Source organism: Passer domesticus, chromosome 3 (assembly GCF_036417665.1).
Source record: "Passer domesticus isolate bPasDom1 chromosome 3, bPasDom1.hap1, whole genome shotgun sequence".
In the NCBI taxonomy this organism is placed as follows: domain Eukaryota; kingdom Metazoa; phylum Chordata; class Aves; order Passeriformes; family Passeridae; genus Passer; species Passer domesticus.
The window spans coordinates 65,393,317-65,412,809 of NC_087476.1; the positions used below are offsets into that span (position 1 = coordinate 65,393,317).

General features: G+C 38.4%; 1 protein-coding gene across 7 annotated transcripts in view; it reads left to right on the plus strand.

The window, feature by feature from the left end:
* The window catches only part of UTRN (utrophin), a 337,069-nt gene that overhangs the window by 156,086 nt on the left and 161,490 nt on the right, over positions 1 to 19,493 (plus strand). For 3 of the 7 annotated variants that reach the window (XM_064413617.1, XM_064413616.1, XM_064413618.1), the window contains one exon: positions 352 to 541. In XM_064413617.1, the coding sequence (XP_064269687.1) occupies positions 352 to 541 (190 nt within the window). Of the gene's footprint in view, positions 1 to 351; positions 542 to 2,562; positions 2,812 to 4,852; positions 5,084 to 7,211; positions 7,251 to 14,865; positions 14,887 to 19,493 lie in introns of those variants that run through there. The other 4 variants (XM_064413623.1, XM_064413619.1, XM_064413621.1 and 1 more) reach the window with 4 other exon arrangements.

The following is a 19,493-nucleotide window of genomic DNA, read 5'->3' on the forward strand; positions in this document are numbered from 1 at the left end:
CTCCATATATTTTTTTGTTGATGGGGAAAAGCCCATTTTTCACACATGGCAATAACACTTCTACCATTTGGAGTAGCATAAGTTGATGATGGTAATACTCTAAAAGGAAAACCTAGGTTTTTAATTAATAATTGAGTTTTTACTGCATGCCTTTTAAAAAAGGTCTGTCAAATGCATAACCAGTTCAGGACATCTGTGGGTAGCTATGGGCACACTAAAAACAGTGATATAAATTATGATAAAACAAGCTGTATCTCTGTTCTTACTAGAGATGCACTTCAGATTTCCTTTTAGTAGTTTTATTATGGTGTATCTTATGGGGCAATATTCTGACACTTGTCTTGTTTTCAGAGCTGTCGATAGGCAGAATTTCTTGGAGACGGAGATGAGGACAGTACAGGCCTCACACAAGGATCTGGAGAGCTTCCTCAAGTGGCTTCAAGAGGCAGAGACAACAGTAAATGTTCTGGCAGATGCATCCGAGCGTGAGAACACTGCTCAGGACAGTGTCTACATAAGGGAACTCAGAAAGCAAATGCAGGTGAGATGCTAAATAATATTACTGTTATTCAATTTTTCTCTCAATGGCAAATGTTATAAAGAAAAGCTCTCTACTTACTTGGGAAAGGCTGCAGCCTACTGAAGGTGTTTCCTAAAACACTGTTTTAGAAGTCAGGTGTATGAAAGAGGCAGATTTGTCTTCCTAAGGTTTGAAGCACATATTTTTGTGTATGTGTTTGGCACTGAGGGCTCTTAAATGTCCTTGGAGGGTGACTGCGTTCAGGAAGTTACGCTTCATTAAACCAAGTCATGTTGTGTGATTGTTCAACCAAACAATTTAATCTACTTCCCTCCAAATAAAGCCCTCCTGGGCTCCACTCTCTCCTATTTCTGTCTGCCACCTTCCTCCTGCTTTTTCAGTAATCCAAGAAGTAGTTGTGCTTGGATTGCCTCTTCTCCCTCTCCTCCTGCCCAGCAGCTCACAGCTGGCCGCCTTTCTTGTTCAGGTCCTGGACTGGAAACCTTAGAAATGACTGAGGAGTTTAACTGACACCACTTACTGAATCCTGCACTCTGTGTTTGGATTAATGTCACCTGTGATCTAAGTGGGTTTGAGCAGCTTTTAATGAAAAAAAAGATGTTGCTTTTAGTAGTGCTCTTAATCTGAACATATCTACACTGAATTGAAATGAAACAAGACTGTTAAAAATATCTGATAGCAAGTTATTCTTGCTAATCATAGTAAGAACACAGTATTTTTTGGAAGCTTGTATCTGTTGAAGATGGCATGTTACTCACCAATGTTCAAATTATTTTAGTCAGTCAGATAACTCATCTGTAGAGATGTGGCTTTTTGTGAAATGCCTGGACTAGTCTGTAGTGGTGACACCTAGAACTTAATGTTATGCTTTCTACTGGTGTCACTTCCAACTACTGTAATATAGTGGAGGTGGAAGAGCTAAAACAGGGTACAGGCAGCCAACAACAGAAGGCAGTGCTGTGTGTAAATAGACTTATTTCTGCATTACCTTGTGTTCTGTGGAGTCAATCACACCAAGATACTGCTGTTTCACAGTTTGTTGGTTCTGTGTGACTGGGAAGCACTGTGTGTGTGTAAGGTTGTTTGCCATTCTTTGATGTGCTGCAATCTGATTAAAATTGCCTGAGTTGTGCTGTGTGAGGGAAGAACTGTTGGGCAAGACTGCTGTGAAAGAAGAAGGTCTCTAACCAACTCCTGACTTTCTATGTTGTCCTGACTTGTCACAACTGAAAGGGCAGGTGGAGGTGCTGGGGCATGACCTCCTCTGGTTCAGCATCCTGGTACCTGATATTGTCCATATCTTTGAGACTGTGTGTTTCCACACACCGTGCACGTGAAATATTATCACTGAACTCACCCACAACCATACATAACATTGTAAGCCTTTTCTGGCCACCCTAGGAAGTGAAGTAGAGCATGTCAAAGACTGTCAAAGCATAATGACTTCCAGAATGGACTTTGTTCCCTACCATCTTACAATCTTACTTTATATGTGAAGGAAGATGCTTGCATAACACTGGTGAGCACTCCAAAATCACTGTTTATGTTATCAAATATTTGTTGCACTTCTGAAAACAAAATGAAGCTCTAACATCTTGCTCTACCTCAAAAGATCAAGCCCACTCCTTTGCAAGTTCTTAAGCTTATTATCTGATTAAACAAAGATAATTTCCTGTTCTTCCCCCATTATGTGGTGTAAAATAACAGTGTTGTTCTCTTGGTGCCTTGTTCAATATGTAAAGTAGTATTGGTTTTGAGGTTAGTGTTTAAATGATTTTAAAAAGAATGCAAGGATTATAACCTTCTCTGCTCTTTGTGAAGATGCCCCTGCTCCCAAGGCCTGTGCATTAAGTAAAACCTTTCTATGAGTTCAAGGTGTGATAAATTCTAGCTGAAATGAGCTGAACATAGACAAAATGTGATGAATTTGTTGCTGTTGCTGCTGTTACATGTCATGCATTTTCAAAATAGGATCATCTGTTAAACTGGCACCTGTGCATGCATGGGAGGACTGTCCTCCATTACATTTTGGGCCTAGCTTGTTTGGCTGCAGCTCAAGTCACTCTCCAGTGGAATCAATGATCTGAGCCCTGAAGCCTTGTTTTGCCTCTCAATGTGATACCTGAGGCCAGCAACAGTACTATGCAAATAATGCAGACTTTGAGTGTGGTTGCAATGTCTTTTTGAAAAGGAGAAATCCACAATTATATCATCAGTCAGTTCAATTTATTCTCTCAGTATCTAAACCTTGTAGAAGTTTTTCCATTCAGGTTAGTGCCAAAATGCTACAGTCTGTTTTGGAAAGTATTTAGCAGTGACTTGGAAGAGATTAAAAGCTAATTTGAAAAAAGATGAAGAAAATAAGCTAGGAAATAGTAAGAAGTGCAAGGTATGTGAAGTCCTGGGCCTACAGGTGTGAAGGTGTTCAAAATAATTCAAAGATTTTGTTGTATTGTAGGAAAAGTTACCAAAAATGGCTGGCTGTTTGTCTCACTGCTTGATTCAAACTTGTAGATTGAAAGATCTGGGAAGATAAAAAGCCGAAGTAAGGAAATAGAAGGAAGTAAGGAAGGTGTGGACTGTGGGGTCTCTCTTGCAGGGAAGAGGTCTGAGCTTTTGCACAGTCATTTCTGAGTGCTTCCATGGTTTCAGAGTTCTGCTGCTTCACAGGTTTCCTTAAAAGATATTGGTAAGAGCATGTCAGCTAATCACAGTAGGCTCAATCTGGAAAGTTAAAGAAGCAGACTTCTGGTGAGAAGGGATGTAAGCCAGGAGCAGCGGCATTCAGAGGAACAGTTCAAATAAGTCATGAGAATGAGAAAAGACAGCGTGTCTGGCAGGGTGAATGCAGATGGTGAGATTTCTATATATGGAGTGGAATCTGTATATCTGTTTCTCTGTTCAAAATGATGTTGTTATTGTTGCAGACACATCAAGAAGAAAGCAGAGTACAGGGAAATGGGGTTTATATGAGGAGTGGTAGAAATGTTGATTCAGTCCTAAAAATAAAGAAGAAACGGCTGTCTTCACAGAATTGGATGGGATGAATTTTTAAATGTCCTGTATGAAGAACCTGAACCTTGCATTTATCTCCTTTGTAGGAAAGTGTCCTAGAAGAGTCAATGCAGTGTATAATGCATTGACATCTAAGCTGTGCATTATTTTGGATCATATGAACTTGTCGGGACAGCTGTTGCCTGCATACTGTGCTGATTGATGTGCTTGAAATATGTAGGGACTTTTTCATGTGGAAATATGCACATTAAATCATATGATCAGTGCTTCACCTCCCTGAACCCTGGCTACAGCAGTGCCTCTGATACAGGTTTAAGTAGATTCATCACAGCACCTTTGGAAGCAATGAGTAGCTGGCTCTGGTTATGCTGCCGTTTTGCCACACCTAGGGGTATGTTGGCTGTATTGCATTGGGAGTGCCTTGCTGGTAGCAAACCACTTCCATGCTCTTGAACATCCTACTATCATCCTTAGATGGCTTAAATAATTCTGCTTTGTCATGGGAAATACATCAAAATTGTTAGCTCTTTGGATTCAAGGATGACATAGAGAAGGGGTGGATGATGCAACTGTATGCTTTTACTTTGTCAAAACCCTACCTTTTTCTTGTCTAAAGTCATTCTAGAAAATATTTTATTGGAAATAGCTTGTGAAAAACATTCCTGCTTTCTGGTGCAAGTGAGGATTCTTTAGATCCATTTTACTAAATTAGCTTTAAGAGAGTTTTTATACACAGAGATTTGCCCCCTGCAATTTTCTCTTTCATGTTGTGTAATCTAGTTTTGAGAAACGCCTATGTGATTTATTAGCCTTTAACGTATGGCTGAAATAATTAGGGCAGGTATCCCTGTGCTCCTCTCTCAAGATTTATAACACAATCTGTTATTCACTCACTCTACAGCTCTGCCAGAGCTGCGTTCAGTCGGAGAACGAGAGCATCCTTTCCCAGACTGAGGGAGCAAACACTCTGTCTGCTGATAGAAAGCAGCTACTAGGGAGGAACAACTATTGTGATACACTGGAGCCGTCTTCCTGAAGGAATTCTTTTTTTGTTCCTGCAGCTCTCAGGCTTAAATTAATAACCTTTTTCTGGCTATTTAGTGCACTCCTGAACGGAGGCAGACGATCAGCTGCTCAACTTCATTTGCCCTCTGCAAAAGCAGAGCAGTACTGATTAGAGGAATCTGTGAAGGCTGTTATCTTTTTGCATTTGTTTTGTGGGGTTATTTTGGGAGAAAAACTTATGCTGTATCAATCTTCTTTGCCTTTGAAACGTATAAAGCCTGTAGCTTGCAAAAGCAGTCCTGGAAGAGAGCATGCTCAGAAAGCTGGCAAATCATTGTCCAGTGACCGGGAGGAAATGATAGTTGCTCTTCATTTATAATGCAAATTCTGAGGTATCTTCAGAAGTGTGGCAAACTTAAAATGATGGCTGTGGTGAGAACCTCTCTTCAGAAAGTTGTGGTGTTGTTGCATCGTTTACAGAGGATGGCAGTTTCTTCTCCCCGTTACCAGAAGCTTTGTAAGGTAGGAAATGTCGAGTGTGTGTATTGCTAACTCTCTTGTCTTTCTGAGCTAAAAAGAAAAGAAAGTGACCATGGGATGAGTGTCAAAACCATGTTAGTTATCTAGTGTTTTAAGCCTGTAATGCTTTTAATTTTAAAAATGTTTTGTTAAAGAATGCAATAAAGAACAAACACAAAAACCAAATCAAAACAACCCTGTGCTTGCTGGAGTGATAAATTTTTTTTTAGAAAAGTGCTCTCTTGCTCACCATTTAGGTGTCTGGGAAGAAACTCTTATGTTCACTGAGATTTTTTTTTTTTTTGTAAAATACTACCAGTTCTTTTCCTAGGGAGTTAGTTGCTTCTTGGTAAATGTGATTCTTTAACTCCTGTGTACCCATTATGTAAAATAACTGTTTTTCCATGCCCAGTGTTATTTTTCTTTTGAGCTTCATGAAGCTTTTAATTAGGAATGAGTTCAGCAGACTTAATACACAACCATTAATTTCTGCCTGCATCAACTAAGCTCTTTCAGTTAATAAAAATCAGGAAAAGTTTGAGGAAAAGCATGTTGACATAGGCTACCACTTATTGCTGGTTTTGATAGTACCTGTTTTGGTGGCTGATTGTTTCTTTTTCCAAAGACGGTGTTTACATTTTGTTTTTTTTCATGGGCTCAGTAGTTCTGAATCTTAATACTACGGTGATGATCTAGAACACCTAGTAAAATTCACTTTTAAAAGTAGTTTTGATCACTCACCAGATTAAAATAAGTAAATAAAATTAATAAACTTCTAACTGGTCTGTAAGTTAATACTGCTGCAGTGTTGATGCCTGTGTGAGGTGGTCATACTGTGCTAATATTATTAAACTTTCAGTGTAAGAATTCTGTCTTGAAACTTTGTAAAATTATAAAATTTGATAGGTCTTCAGCTGTATATATACTGACATTACATAAATTCTATTTGGCTGCCTTTGAAATTGTTTTCCTCTTCTTGCTGCTTATGATACTTTAAAAGTGTCTGTGTTTTTTGATGAAAATATGTCTGTGTTTTGCATACAAGGTGTGCGAGAACCAAAGTCTTGTTCTGATGATAAAGCAAAGCCACCTTAAGTCATCCTACCTGCTTCAATCTGAGATGTGCTTTCTGTTGTGAGGAATTTAAAAATTACATCAAGTGAGAGAGATCCCATCCTTAGAGTAGGGTTTAAAAGTAAGGAAAAAGTATCATGGAGTATGTAGTTCAGTGAAGCTTGTAGATGGAGTTCTGGCATATGGGGAAGAACAATTTCTTCAGATGGCTGTTTCAGCATGCTTCAGTTTACCAAGCTGTGCTAATAGATGCATCTTCATTATGAAGAATGAGAGAGAGTAGATTGTGTACATACCAGCTGCTTTAACAAACATCCCTCAGTTGTTCTTGTCTATGAGTTGTCAATAAACAGCCTGTTTGCTTTTGTGAATAAAGCAGATTTTTTTAAATAATGTAAAGATATGGGTTGTAATTGCCTGTTTAGTCACATTATTCGGATAAACTTGTTTGTAAAACGTTTGTCAAGGCACTATTTAGTGACTCCTGGAGTTATAATTATTTGCTAATTATCCTCAGTGCCCAGTAAATGGATGTATACTTAATTTGTTGAGTTTAAATCTACCCAAGGGGTAGTGAATAACATCTTCTAAAAGGCTGTTATTAAAATACATTTTCTGATTGAGAACCCATGCACTAATAGCCTTGGGAATTACACATTGCTTAAAATTACACAGTGTATTTTTTTTTTTTTTGCTTTTAAAAAGTCATGTGGCTTAGTTTCTCAGATGTCTGTGCTTAGTTTACTGAAGGTAGAATTGTTGGTCTTGCAGAGTTAAATCAGGCACTAATTGAGGAGGAAAAAAGAAATGGTTTACGATCCCAGTCACTTCCAGCAGGTGTCAATGTAAGGCAATGATAGATGGAAGTCTGGTGATGGAAATGTTAATGCTTAGATGAGAAAATGTATGGAAATTGCTAAGAGCAACCATGACAGCATGTCAGGAAGGATTTCTTGTAGTGCCCTGTATACTCCTGTCTTTGGAATGTCAGACGTTTGTACGTGTCTTGTGCACTCTGTGGATACACTGGTGTAGTTCAGATCTGCAGAAGAGAAGCTATTTACTATGGTGTATGAATTACTGCATTGTATCCAGGGTAGGTGCTTCATAAACTACATCTAAATGTTTCATGTGAAGTGTCTTCTGAATCATAACAGAGGGCCAGTAGAGTATTTAAGACAAATTCTTGAAGTTTAGTGTTTTTTTCTTTAAACTGCACTGTTTATGAAAGAAGTAATAAGGCTTTATCATTTAACTATACTGGGAAAAGTCATGATTGTTCCTTTTAACAGCCTCATATAATAGTAGCAATCAGCATTCATAGTCCACATTTTGCAAATTTCTTTATAGCAAAACCAAAAATAAACACTTTGTTGACATACTACAGCATGAAAACCTGAAAACCACAACATCCCAAGTTTAGGATATTTCTTCTGTTCCTGCTTTTTCTTTTACAAATTTATTCTTACCAAGGTGAGTTTTGCCAGGCAGACTTTTTCACTTGTTGCTGTTTGATTCTTTTACCTTGAAATTAGTGGCATACCAGGCAAAATGTCTCCACTTGGCATTTTTTGTCAGTATGTAATAAGTTTTGCTTTATTGTTGCTAACAGCTTTGTTTCAAAACTCTTGTGTAAGGCTTTGATGCTGATAATGAACAATTAGAAAACTGTTGTATGGGCTGTTGTCTGCTCTGTGTTCCTGCTAATATGATTGTTCTTTAAAGAAAGACTTTTATTAGTTATATCCAACTAACTCAGGCAAGAATGAATTAATAACCCAAAAAAATCATTTTGCGGTACGAATTGATACATCTTTTCTGAGACACCAGAGCTACAACATTACTTATAAAAATAAAGCAGAGAATTGTGAACTTTCTTTAACTTCTTTGATGGAAGGTAAAGAATAGTTCATCTCTGGGAGACAGCTAAATTATTACCTTGAATTATGTATCCCGCTTGTGTAATTTGACTGTGTATTTTTAAAACACACTGCTAGCATTCAGGGACTGGAGCATTCATCCCCTGGAAAACAGGCTGAGGAACATACCTAGTTGCTAAGAGGATTTTTTTCTCATTTTTTTCTCCTTTTTATTGCTCACTTCTTTGATAAAGTCTTGAGAAGAACCTGCTTTTAAAATAAATAAATATTCAACTCCCTTCATATGAAATACTTGATTCTCAAACCTGATCCAACATGAGTCTTCATCTGGCAACTTATGTGAGTTCCTGATTTCCTCAGCTATGAAACGCATCAGAAGCACATCTCCTGAGGTTTTTTAAAGAATACATAACTTAAAATGCAGTCCTCTCATTTTATGCTGTTTTTAATGCTAGTGTTAAATTTATAAAACTGCAGGAAGTTAGAAGCACAGCAAATGCTGGGGTCAGCCAAAACCTTTTTTTGCTGTGATACTGGTGATGCATTCCAAAAGACATTTACATCATGTTGAATTTTGAGTGTAGCAGCAAAACCTCTGTTCCTATGAAATTTTGAAAAAAAGTATGAAGGTCAGGGGGCAAGGCAAAAAAACCCAAAAACCTGGAAGGTTGTGTTGAGAAATGTATAGATTAATCCTGGTTCTAATGAATTCAACAAAGATATAAGTTTTTTAATTATTACATAACTTCGAGTTGATTTAGAAAATAAATCATTGGCACTTGACATATTCAGGTAGAAAATACAGATAACCAAGTGTAGGTGAGGAGGAGCAGCAGTGTAGTACATTCGTTGGACAGCAGAAGTGAGAACCAAAGTTAATTTTGGAAACATGTTCTGAAGTAGGCTACTGTATTAAGGAGATTGTTGATTGGAAAATGAAGCAGTGTCGTCAAAAGCATTGCTAAATTATGCAGACAGTTTCTTTTTTTAGGTGAGAAAGTTAACTCCAGACTTGCTTGATATGGTTCTAGTTGTATAAAGAACATTCTAATTAGATTTAGATCTACAAAAAAGCCTTCTTGAAGGGAGGAGGCCAGAATTAAAGGGAGCTTTGGATAATAATGATCTATTATCTACCCTAATACAATAAGGCTAAGAGTGAACTGAGAAGAACAAAATGGCTATTTTTAAAAAGGAGATGTGGTAAATAATATCTAATGATCAGCCTCCCAGGAGTTACCATTTTAGAAAACAACTGAGCAGTATAACTGGAAACCACCCCACCTCAGAACACCCACAGCTTGTTTGCATTGGGAGTGGTTGTAGAAATGGTTTTCGGTGTGATTTCTTGAGAGAGAGTATGTACAGGGCTGGGGCAAAACAGGACTTGGGTTCTTGATGAGCAGAACAGGGCCAACATACAGCTAATCAAGGGCAGCCAGGTACCTTGATGGTGTTTAGAGACAGAATATAAATCTTATTTGAAGGAACGTGAATAGGCTAGGAATGAGTGTCAGTCACTGGTCATTTGAAATTAATGAGATGGACATAATTTCTTTGTGGGTTTGGATTAAAAGTTGTAAAGCTGATAACTGGTGGAGAATACTTGAAATGATAAGCATCTTGAAGTCTTGGGAGGTGACAGTTGATTTGCTTCTTGCCTTTATTGTGGAATGATCAAAGCAGCTAGAGAAACAATGGAAGGCTGAAGGGAGAAAATTTTTAATAACTTTTAAAAAATGAGGTAAGTGAAGGTTGGAAATGACTATCCAGTGAATCAAAAGATGTGAAAACAAGAAATATGGGCAAGAAATTAAATTCCAGTTGGAAATGTAATAACTATAATGGAGTTCACTTCTCTGTTGGTATCAAATTGCACCTTTGTGTATACTCTGTCAGTGATGGACAAGCACTATTAGGGGCTTTGGTGTGTAGGCAAGATGTTAACTGTTAGGATGTTATTACTGATTGATTTCCTTTGGACTTTTGGAGGGTCTGGTAAAAAAAAAACAAACAAAAACCAAAAAACAAACAGTGGGATATTGGAGAGATATTTTTGTTTTGATAGGTCAGAGAGATACGAGATGCTCAGAACTTCCATAGACATTCTAGGATACTATAAGTTGGTTCATGAAGAAAGATGTGGATTCTGGTTGTGATTGGAGTTGGAGTCTAGAAAAATGAGCAGAATTGCAAAGAGAAACTTGTAGGTGAAGTTACTGGGAAGACCTTTTGATAGTGAGACTTAGGAGCTTACTAAGTGTCTTTCCCCAAGGACTTCTGTGTCGTCAGTGCTTAAAGAAAATATTTCCAAATGCAGTGGTTTACTTCAGTAAGGCAGTTCCAAGCACAAAAGACAAGATGGTGACTGTGAAGAGTCATCATGGATTTTGAGAAGGGTGCCCAAGCTGTTTGCTTTCTGTGAGAAAGTTGTTGCTGTGTTTTTGGATGTAGGGAAAGCAGTACTGTTCCCTGATCGTGATTTTAGAAAGACTTTGAATGCAGTCTCTCACAGTCAAATCAGAGATACAGACAAGACAGATAACCCAAAAGGTGGTAAGAAAATGTCTGGACCATTTGTGTTCCTCAAGGGATGGAACAGAGACTGGTACAGTTTATGAATTACAGTTTATGAAACAGACTGTTACTGTTATAAATCCAGAGTGGGACGGAGTACGCTCTCAGCAGGTTTGTGAATTATACTAGACTGATGAAGAACAGTTCTGTTCCCATTCCTTGGGGCTTCAAGAGGGAGGGATGGGCTGACAAGGAACCCCATGAATTTTTTTAAAAAAGCCCCCCAAAAACCAAAAGCGAGTTCTTGCACCTGAGAAGGGGTAATTCAATGCATTGCTACAAGTGTGAGAAGGATTATAGCCAGACAGGAAGAAGTGTTTATGTTTTTCTACTTAGCACTCATGAGATCATGTCTGGAATACCACAGTTGGTTTCAGGCCCCCAGTTTGACAGATAGTGAGAGACTGGGGAGAGAGCAGTGCTTGGAGGACACGATGTATGTAGAGCAGCAGGGGTGCTGACTTAATTTAATTTGGAAGGGAGAAGGCTCCAGGAATTTCCAGCTGTGGTCACTGCATACCTGGTGAGTTGTTACTATAAAAGATGGAGCCAGGCTCTTCTTGGAGGGGCCCTGTGGAAGGGAAAGAGGCAGTGGAAATAAAAGCAGCAAGGGAGTTGGGTGCAAGGGCAACAATCCTGCACAGGAGGTAAAACTGCACACTGGAGTGGGTTGCCCAAAAAAAGAGGCTGTTATATTTCCATCTCTAGTGGTATTAACACTTGTAGTGGGTAAGGCCCTTAGCAGCAGACGCAGCTTTGAAATTAGTTTTTGCAATTGGCAGGAGGTTTGACCTCCGGAGGTCTTCCAACTTGTGATTTTCTATGATTCTCTGTGCTAGTGCCCTATTAGCTTATAAGTGAAGAATAAAATAGTCAAAATGATAGTGCAGCAGTTTTCAGCTGTGGGTTGCTCACTTCCTATAAAAAGGAGCTTCATGATTTTACTCCATGTGAAAAAATTCTTACTTCTCTGCTGAATTTTGATCTAAATTGAGGCCTGCTATGAGTCTGCTGAACAGCCACAACGTGTACTCATTTGCAAATCCTTTTGCTGTAGTTTGTCCTCAATGGTGGTAATGCAATACAGTCAGGCACTTGATGCTTATCTGAATTATGTTCCTATGATTAGAAGGCATTTTAATGTAGCATAAAACTTTGTCATCTAACCTTCCCCCCACTTCTATATTTTCAGATAATGTTTTGAGAACTAAAGTAGAAGACAGGTTTTGCACATCTTGAGTGATGGGTCTGACCTAAATGAAACCACTTTGTTTTGCCATTTGTCTAATTAGGATCAGTGCCAAATAAAACTGTATAACAAATGGGTACATTATTGTAAACCCTTGTGCTCTCTAGTCCTCTATGTATCAGGGAGCTTCTCTAGAAATAGAATGGTTTCTTGAAGGTGAAATAAGAAGGAAAAACAAAATGGCAGAGGACATCATAAAGCTTCAGAATTTCAGTATTCTTAAGTGCTGCACCAGTCATTCCTATTCACAAACAAAATGCAGCTTAACAAAAGTTAAGATAGGTTCTAGGATATAGCGTTTTTTAAATAGCATTTTTTAGTAATGTGGAAGGGAAGAAAGGAGAGAGGAGATGAGAGAAATATTTTAGGACATGCTTCTAGATTCCTCTTACATTTATTTAAAGCCAACTCTGATTTTAAGCTGAAAATATTTTGCTATTGCAGCAAAAATAAATCTAAAATATGAGGTAGTTCTATTCAAACATGAGTGTAGCATTAATGGGAAACTGGACTTCCATGAACTTCACATGTTTACAGGAGCTGGATCAATATTTGATATGAAACCCTCTTGCCATATTATTTTGCCACAGTGCTTTTTGATTGCTGCTATTTTTCAGGAACCAATTTCCCACCCCTCTTTCCCTTAGGGCTTAATTACCCATCCCAAATTCATGAAGTCGTGAAGCAGTAGTTGCCTAGAACAGCATAGTGCTTCACCAGTTTGTGTCTAGAGAACTGACAGTTTTTTCTTGTCTTCTTCAGACAGATGATTTGAGCTTATTTTTAAGAAAAGCAGCGTTCACTAGGTGGTTGAGAAAATAATGCTGTTTGAAGATGTCCTGTCACTGTTAGTCATCAGGGACTCTGGAAGAGTTCTGGCCTCCTTTTTGCCTTCCCCTCTGTTTTTAATCAAGACAAACTGTAAGAGACATCATGTTCCAAAGTTGCCCTGAGAGTTTTCTATTTCATATCCACTGCTTGCAGACCTGTGTTGGATTCTGGCTGCTCTGTGATGTTTTCATGCTGGGCACTCTTATACACTTTGGTGCAAAGGATTTAACTTCAAAGCAAAAGTAACTTGCTCAGCCCTGCATAGTTGGGTAATTGAATGTGGGTGGAAGATGTCAGTGGTGTTTTTGATAATTGATATCTTGTGTTGCGCTACAGAGAACAATTCTTCATAGTCACAGAGTAATTATATTTACTGGTGGTTTATGGTATGTGGTAAATATGGTAGGTGCTGCAAGTGAAGTAATAAAGTGAAATGCTGCTCAACTCAAGATGTGCTGGGGAGGTTTAAATTGGATGTTAGGAAAAAATTCTTCATTGAAAGGGCGGTCAGGCATTGGAATAAGATGCCCAGAGAACTGGTGGAATTAGAATTCCTGGAAATGTTGAATAAAATGTGTAGATGGGTTGTGTAGGGACATGGGTTAGTGCTGGACTTGGCAGTGCTGGGTGAATAATTGGAATTGAAGATCTTTGAGGTCTCTTCCGTCCTTAATGATTCTATGTATTTGTAGATGCTCCTCATTTGCTGATGAGCCCTGTATTTATGAGCACAGTGTTGTGCCAGTAGGGCAAGTGCTGGTTTCTCTGCACTGGTGTTCCAGATTTCTGACCTGGAGAAAGCATTCTTTCCGGGGAGAGGTGGAGACTTTGGTTTTCAATGCTTGCCCAATTCTTGGCATTTTTGCTGAGACTGCTGATCAATTAGTGCTAATTGTGCTGGGTTTTGGGATATGGTCCTAGAACAGTCATCTGAGGTCGCCACTTTCTGTCACCTGCCATCTTTGGACTCAGTTTATGAACTATGATTTTTGCTTTCCCTTTTTTTCTTCTTCTTTTTTTGTTTTGTTTTTGTTTTGTTTTTGGGGGTTTTTTGGTTTTTTTTTTGTTTAAGAGGGGATGCATTACTAGCCTTGAAATAATCATTCACCCTTCACATTCAATTTTGGATGTTCCATATCAAATATTGGGAGTCTCTTGGTTATTATTCTCATTTTTTGCTACAAAGAGGAGTATTCTTTTGCTGCAAGTTCCACCACAGCAAGCTATTTGAAAGAAATGTCCTTCTTCTCTTTCTGTTACTGAAATTAAACTTTAAATTTCAGAGGTTAAATGAGAGTTACTTAATATTTGGGATGCTTGGGTACCTCTGAGAAGGATGGAAACATAATAAAAGTCACAGATTTCACAAATTTCCCCTCTTATTTCTTTATTAGTAAGTAGGACAATTTCCTCTTTTGGAAGAGGGGGAAATGTGTCCAGAAAGAAAAGAAAGAAGCCTGCCAATGATGTTTTACTTCTTTGCTATGTGTTTGCATCAGGAGTTAAAAGCAGTCTCTCAGCTATTTCAGTGAAATAGCTATATATCAATTTGTAGGCCATTCTTTCACTTCATATAGCTCAGCAGTGTAATGATAAATTAACTCTGAATTTCTTTCCATAGCTCTCAGTAAGAAGAATACAGTCTTAAAGGATTCAGCTGTTATCTGTAAGCAGATAATTTAGCCCAGTTGTGAAAGACTTTCATCTCTCATAACATTGTTCCCTCTATATTAAGTGTACTTCAAAATGAAAATAAGAGAGATAATTAAGAAGATTCAGTTGAAGAATTTGGATCTGGACATGATCTTCCATGAGCATTGTCTCTAAGTGAGCTGATATGATAAGGCACTTACATAGGATTAGTTAAAATTATTTAGATTTAGAAAACAAGTGGATTCTAGAATTTTTGCACTAGGACAGAATTTTCATTAATACTCATTTTGTCTAAACTTCCATTTTACTGGATGTATGAGTTTGTCTTACGTGAAATCTTGAAATTTATCATTGCGTCTTAGACTCCATGGGATGAGGAGAGCAGTTTTGTTTTAGTTGAAAACAAATATATTTCCTCTCCTTTTTTTCAGTGGAAGAAGTATGGTAATGATCTGTTCCATAAGGAGAAACTGTCACTCTGCCAGCAGAACCTGAATACACATTTTGCAAGTGTTTGGTTGTGACTGAAATGGGGGATGAAGGTGAGGGATGTTCTTTCAAAAAAGCACTGAAAGAATGGGTTGCCTTTTAATTATGGTGCCAACTATTGTTTTTAATTGGAAAGGAGTGCAAAACAATCCCAAACTAACCCATGGATTTTGTGATTGTAGAGAAATCTTTGGAAGTTGTGATCAAGTTCTAAGGGCTATAGCAGGCTTTATCCATTGGAAAAATCTCTTGTTTATACTATCACTCAACAACAGTCCAAAGTATAGCCTATCTTTCTGCACTTCAGGAGTGCTTTTTTGTTGGCTAAAGCAGCCTCATAGATTGACAGTACCAGATAAAAGTTTCCCACTATGGATTAAAGTCAATTCAAGGAAGCAAAAGTGTCAGAGGGAATAGCATTGCTGGAACTTGCAGCATGGTTTTATTTGGACATTGCTAGTAAGTGACTGCAAGACAAGGATAGCTTCTCTTACCGGCTTGGGTAAAATGACAACCAGTTGAGATTGTCTAAACTCACCTGTTTCTGTGGCATAGAAGGTGATACTCATTTGGGAACACAAGCAGTTGCTACACATGCCGATGGTAACAGTGATCAGAAGGATGTTTCAGTGGAATGATCCTGTGTGGCTGAAGAGCAACCAATTTTTTCCATGCATTTATAATGAACCTTTGGTTTTAGGTTAACAGCTAATCTTCATACAAGAAGAAACATGAAAGAACAGTTGTATGGAGTAACAAGTAAAGCATAGAAAATATGAAAACCAAAGGAAAGATAGCAAATGTGTGGTAGGCATCATAGAATCATGGAATGGCCTGGATTGGAAAGGACCTTAAAGATCATCTAGTTCCACCCCCACTTCCCATGGTCAGGCACATCTTCCACTAGTCCAGGCTGCTCACCATCCAGCCTTGACTATTTTCAGGGCATCTACAACTTCTCTGGGCAGCCTGTTCAAGTGCCTCACCACCCTCATAGTGATTTTTTTTTTTTCTTAACTAATCTTACTGTCCCCTCTTTAACTTTAAAACCATTTCCCTGTGTTCTATCACTATCTGCCCATGTAAAATGTCACTTTCTCTCTTTTATTTATAATCCTCCTTTAATTTCTGGAAGACTGCAATGAGCTCTCTGGAGTGTTCTCCAGGCTGAACAACCTCAGTTTCTTAGTCTGTCTTCAAAGGAGAAGTAGTCCAGCCCCCTGATTGTCTTTGTGTTCCTCCTCCTCTGGACCTGCTCTAACAGGTTCATGTCCTGAGGGCTCCAGACCTGGATTCAGAACTCGAGGCGTAGGGCAGAGAAGAAAGGGAGAATCCTCCCTTGATCCACTGGCCACACCTCTTTTGATGTGGCCCAGGATGTTGTTGTCTTTCAGGCCTGCAAGCTCACATTGCCTGGTCCTGTCCAGCACTGGGTCCTCCAAGCTCCCCAGGGCTCGTGTCAGTCAACTCTTCTCCCACTCTCTAGTCATATCTGGAGTTGCCCTGATCCAGGTGCAGCGCCTTGCACTTGGAATTTTTTATCTTTTCAATGTTCTTGTGGTCCCACATGTCAGGTTTGTCCGGGTCTTGCTGAGTATGGAATTTAGGAATAAGCCAAGGTTATGCTTTGGTCCAGGACTGTATGATTCACTGGGTTAAAAGTATGTTAATCTTTAAAACTTAGTGTTCCAATTCAATATTTGAGGAGACAATAAAGATTTTGTTAATGAGCAAATAGAAGCTTTAGTATTACTGAGGTCCAGTACATTATTGAGAAGGTGTATATTCCCTGGGAGGGTCATGTTGGTTGTGTTGAAATGTAATGAACATGATTTTAGAAAAAAAGAGATATTATAGGCTGAGCAAAATTTAACAGCTGTAAGGGAGAAGAAATTAAGCCATCTGATGATGTTGCTTTTGCATATTTTATTAACTTGGCTGTCAGCATGCCCACTGTAAGTTCCTTGTGCCAGGTGAGTGCTGCTAGAAGTTATGTCAGTCTATATATAAACAACCTATACAATTTTTTGAATCAAGGACAAAGAAACCATATATGCACAGACTGTACATATTTGTTCTTGTAGGAAACCAAGGAAAATGAAACTTACCTGGTAGTTGTTTTGATACTCTCTGAATAGCAGATCTAGAACAGCATGCAATAAATTTTAGAATAGAAATGAGAAGGTGTAAGAAGCTGTACACTATATATTTTCTAGGCTTTAGTCCAATTGCAAAGGACATGTTGAAAGGGAACTGTGATTTAGATCATCTTAGAAAGCCCAGGGCATAAAGCTAAGTATAATAATTTGTCTTGTTTAGCATTGTTTAATTTGATTATAAAATATGTTTAGATTTTATGACTGTTTTGGTATTGTCCCAGCATCTTTGAAGAGATACGTCTTTGGCAGTGGCATTTGTGTAGTGACTTAGGGAAAAATAAAATGAGATTAAAGACACTTTAGAAAGAGAAACAGCTGGCTTACAGTTAGTAATGATGGTATGAATTTTGTGGTCTTGTTTCACCTAATGGTGATTTACTGGGATGGTTTTTGAAGTCAGAGTCAACACACTGAAAGAGAGAGCTGGCAGTCAGTCATTGCTGCACTTCCAGAGTATTGTGGCTTCAGTTTGAAAGGGAGCCTGAAGCTTGTACAGGCAGGGTGGCCAGAATTAATGAACCTGTTAAAAAGACATAAAATAGCACAACTAGGCACTGAGCTAAAGAAAACACCCATCTCCCCAGTTCTTGCGGCACTGTCTGGTTTGTTCTTCTGATACAACATTTTAGTAGATGCTCTAAGGTGAAAGTAGAATAAATTCCTGTTGCTGCAGAAGAGAGAGACTGGGTGACGTGAAATAACTGCTCTGCAGAAATTCTCAGTACAGGAAGCAAATGAGCCATGATCCCTAGGCAAGTACTGACACTTGTGTTGATTTTTTTTTTAACCATTCCCCCCTTCCCCAGACCCCCAAAGATTTCACCAACAGAAAATGAATGATTCTTGCTTCTGATACAGCCCCTTCTCAGACTTCACATTATTTCTGTGATTTGACTGCTTCAAGCAGCAGGACTGTCACAAAGTGCTAAGAGATAAAAGAAGCTACACTTTCTTTTTGTTCACTCTTGTGCTGTAAATCTATGCAGATACAGAGGCCATCACTGCCTGTGGCTTTCTTTTAGTAAAAGAGAGTACATTTTAATTCTTGTCAGTGGAAGAAAGCAGAACAAAGGGAAGTAAATAAGGTGCTGTTCCTTTTGATATCTTGTGGCTAGTTCTGTTCTTTATAATTTGATCACAGCCATGGGAATTCTGATACCATGCTGATATCTCCTGTGTACTGTAGCTGCTTTTGGCAACTTCCTTTGCATGATCATTTGATGTTAATTTTCATACATGCTCCTGAGGAAAATGATTACTTCCTCTTCCCCACTTTTTCTTTTTTGTGAAGTTCTGCAAAATGGTCACCTGTCAGTTAAAATTCAGTGCACTGAAAGGCCACCTACTGATTCCTCTGGAGGCACCACAAATACTTGGTGTGACTTTTTCAAGGAGGTGGAAGCCCTCTTTCCTCGTGTTCCTGAGCACTTTCCCAGCTGATGCAATGTAGGTGGAGATGTAGTTGTAAACATAAAGTAGAATGAAACATTTTCTTGCTGTGTGTTTTAGAGAAACCTATTTTTTATTTTTCTAATGAAGAAAGGCCATGGCTTCAAAGTAGTGTTATTCTATATATTGTCCACTTGTTATATTTGCTACTGCCATCTGGTTTCACTAATAATAGGTTTGAGATTTGGCTAAGAGAATACTGCAAAAGGTTTTCCTATGGCACAATTGTTATGTAAGTTCTTTTAGGGTTAGACTGTCTAGAAAGTATTAAATTGTGCTGTGCCTGTGATCACAGTGAAGCTGTTCATAGAAAGGAGAGCTGCTCCCTTATCCAGTCATGTCTGTCACGGTATTTTTATAGATGTGTGAATGAGGTGAGCTATGTAATTCAGCCTGAGTGATAAAATGGATTTGATTTAAAATGAGACACACAGTGGTGTGGAAGTATATGATATGACTACAACCAAAAGGGCCTTTGAAATTGCAAATAGAATTTAGTAAGTAACCTTCCTAAGAACATCTGTTCCTGATGATAGGCAAATACATGCCAAATTTGCTACTGGAGTTTAGAGAGAGGTATAAGTTAGGTAATTGTGGTTCTGCCCCAGCATTTCCTTTTGAAATTTTAATGTATCAAAAACATGTTTTTGTTGAGTTAGAAGACCCAAATTTTTTGGCTTGCATGTGGAAAGATGAGCTATGTATACAAGGGTTGTGTGATGCTATAGGTGGTATTGGAGATGGATAAACTTTGTTTCAGATAAATGAGTGATTCTGGAAGATACTTCCCTTCTATTTGAAAACCCTTACATTTTGGGGTTATGTATGGTAATACCTAAATATAGGTAATTCCCCTTGTGTATTTGGGGAATTTAGAGATGTACATATGAATTCAGTATAGAAAGATCAAGTAGGCATTTGAGGTGACGTTATCTTCATGTTTCTAGTACATAAAGAAATAATCTGAGTAGTGAGAAACAGTGCAGATAAAAGCACAGAGGCTTGCTTGTCACCTAGTCTTAGCTCAATGCTGAGATCATCTTTTCCTGTGT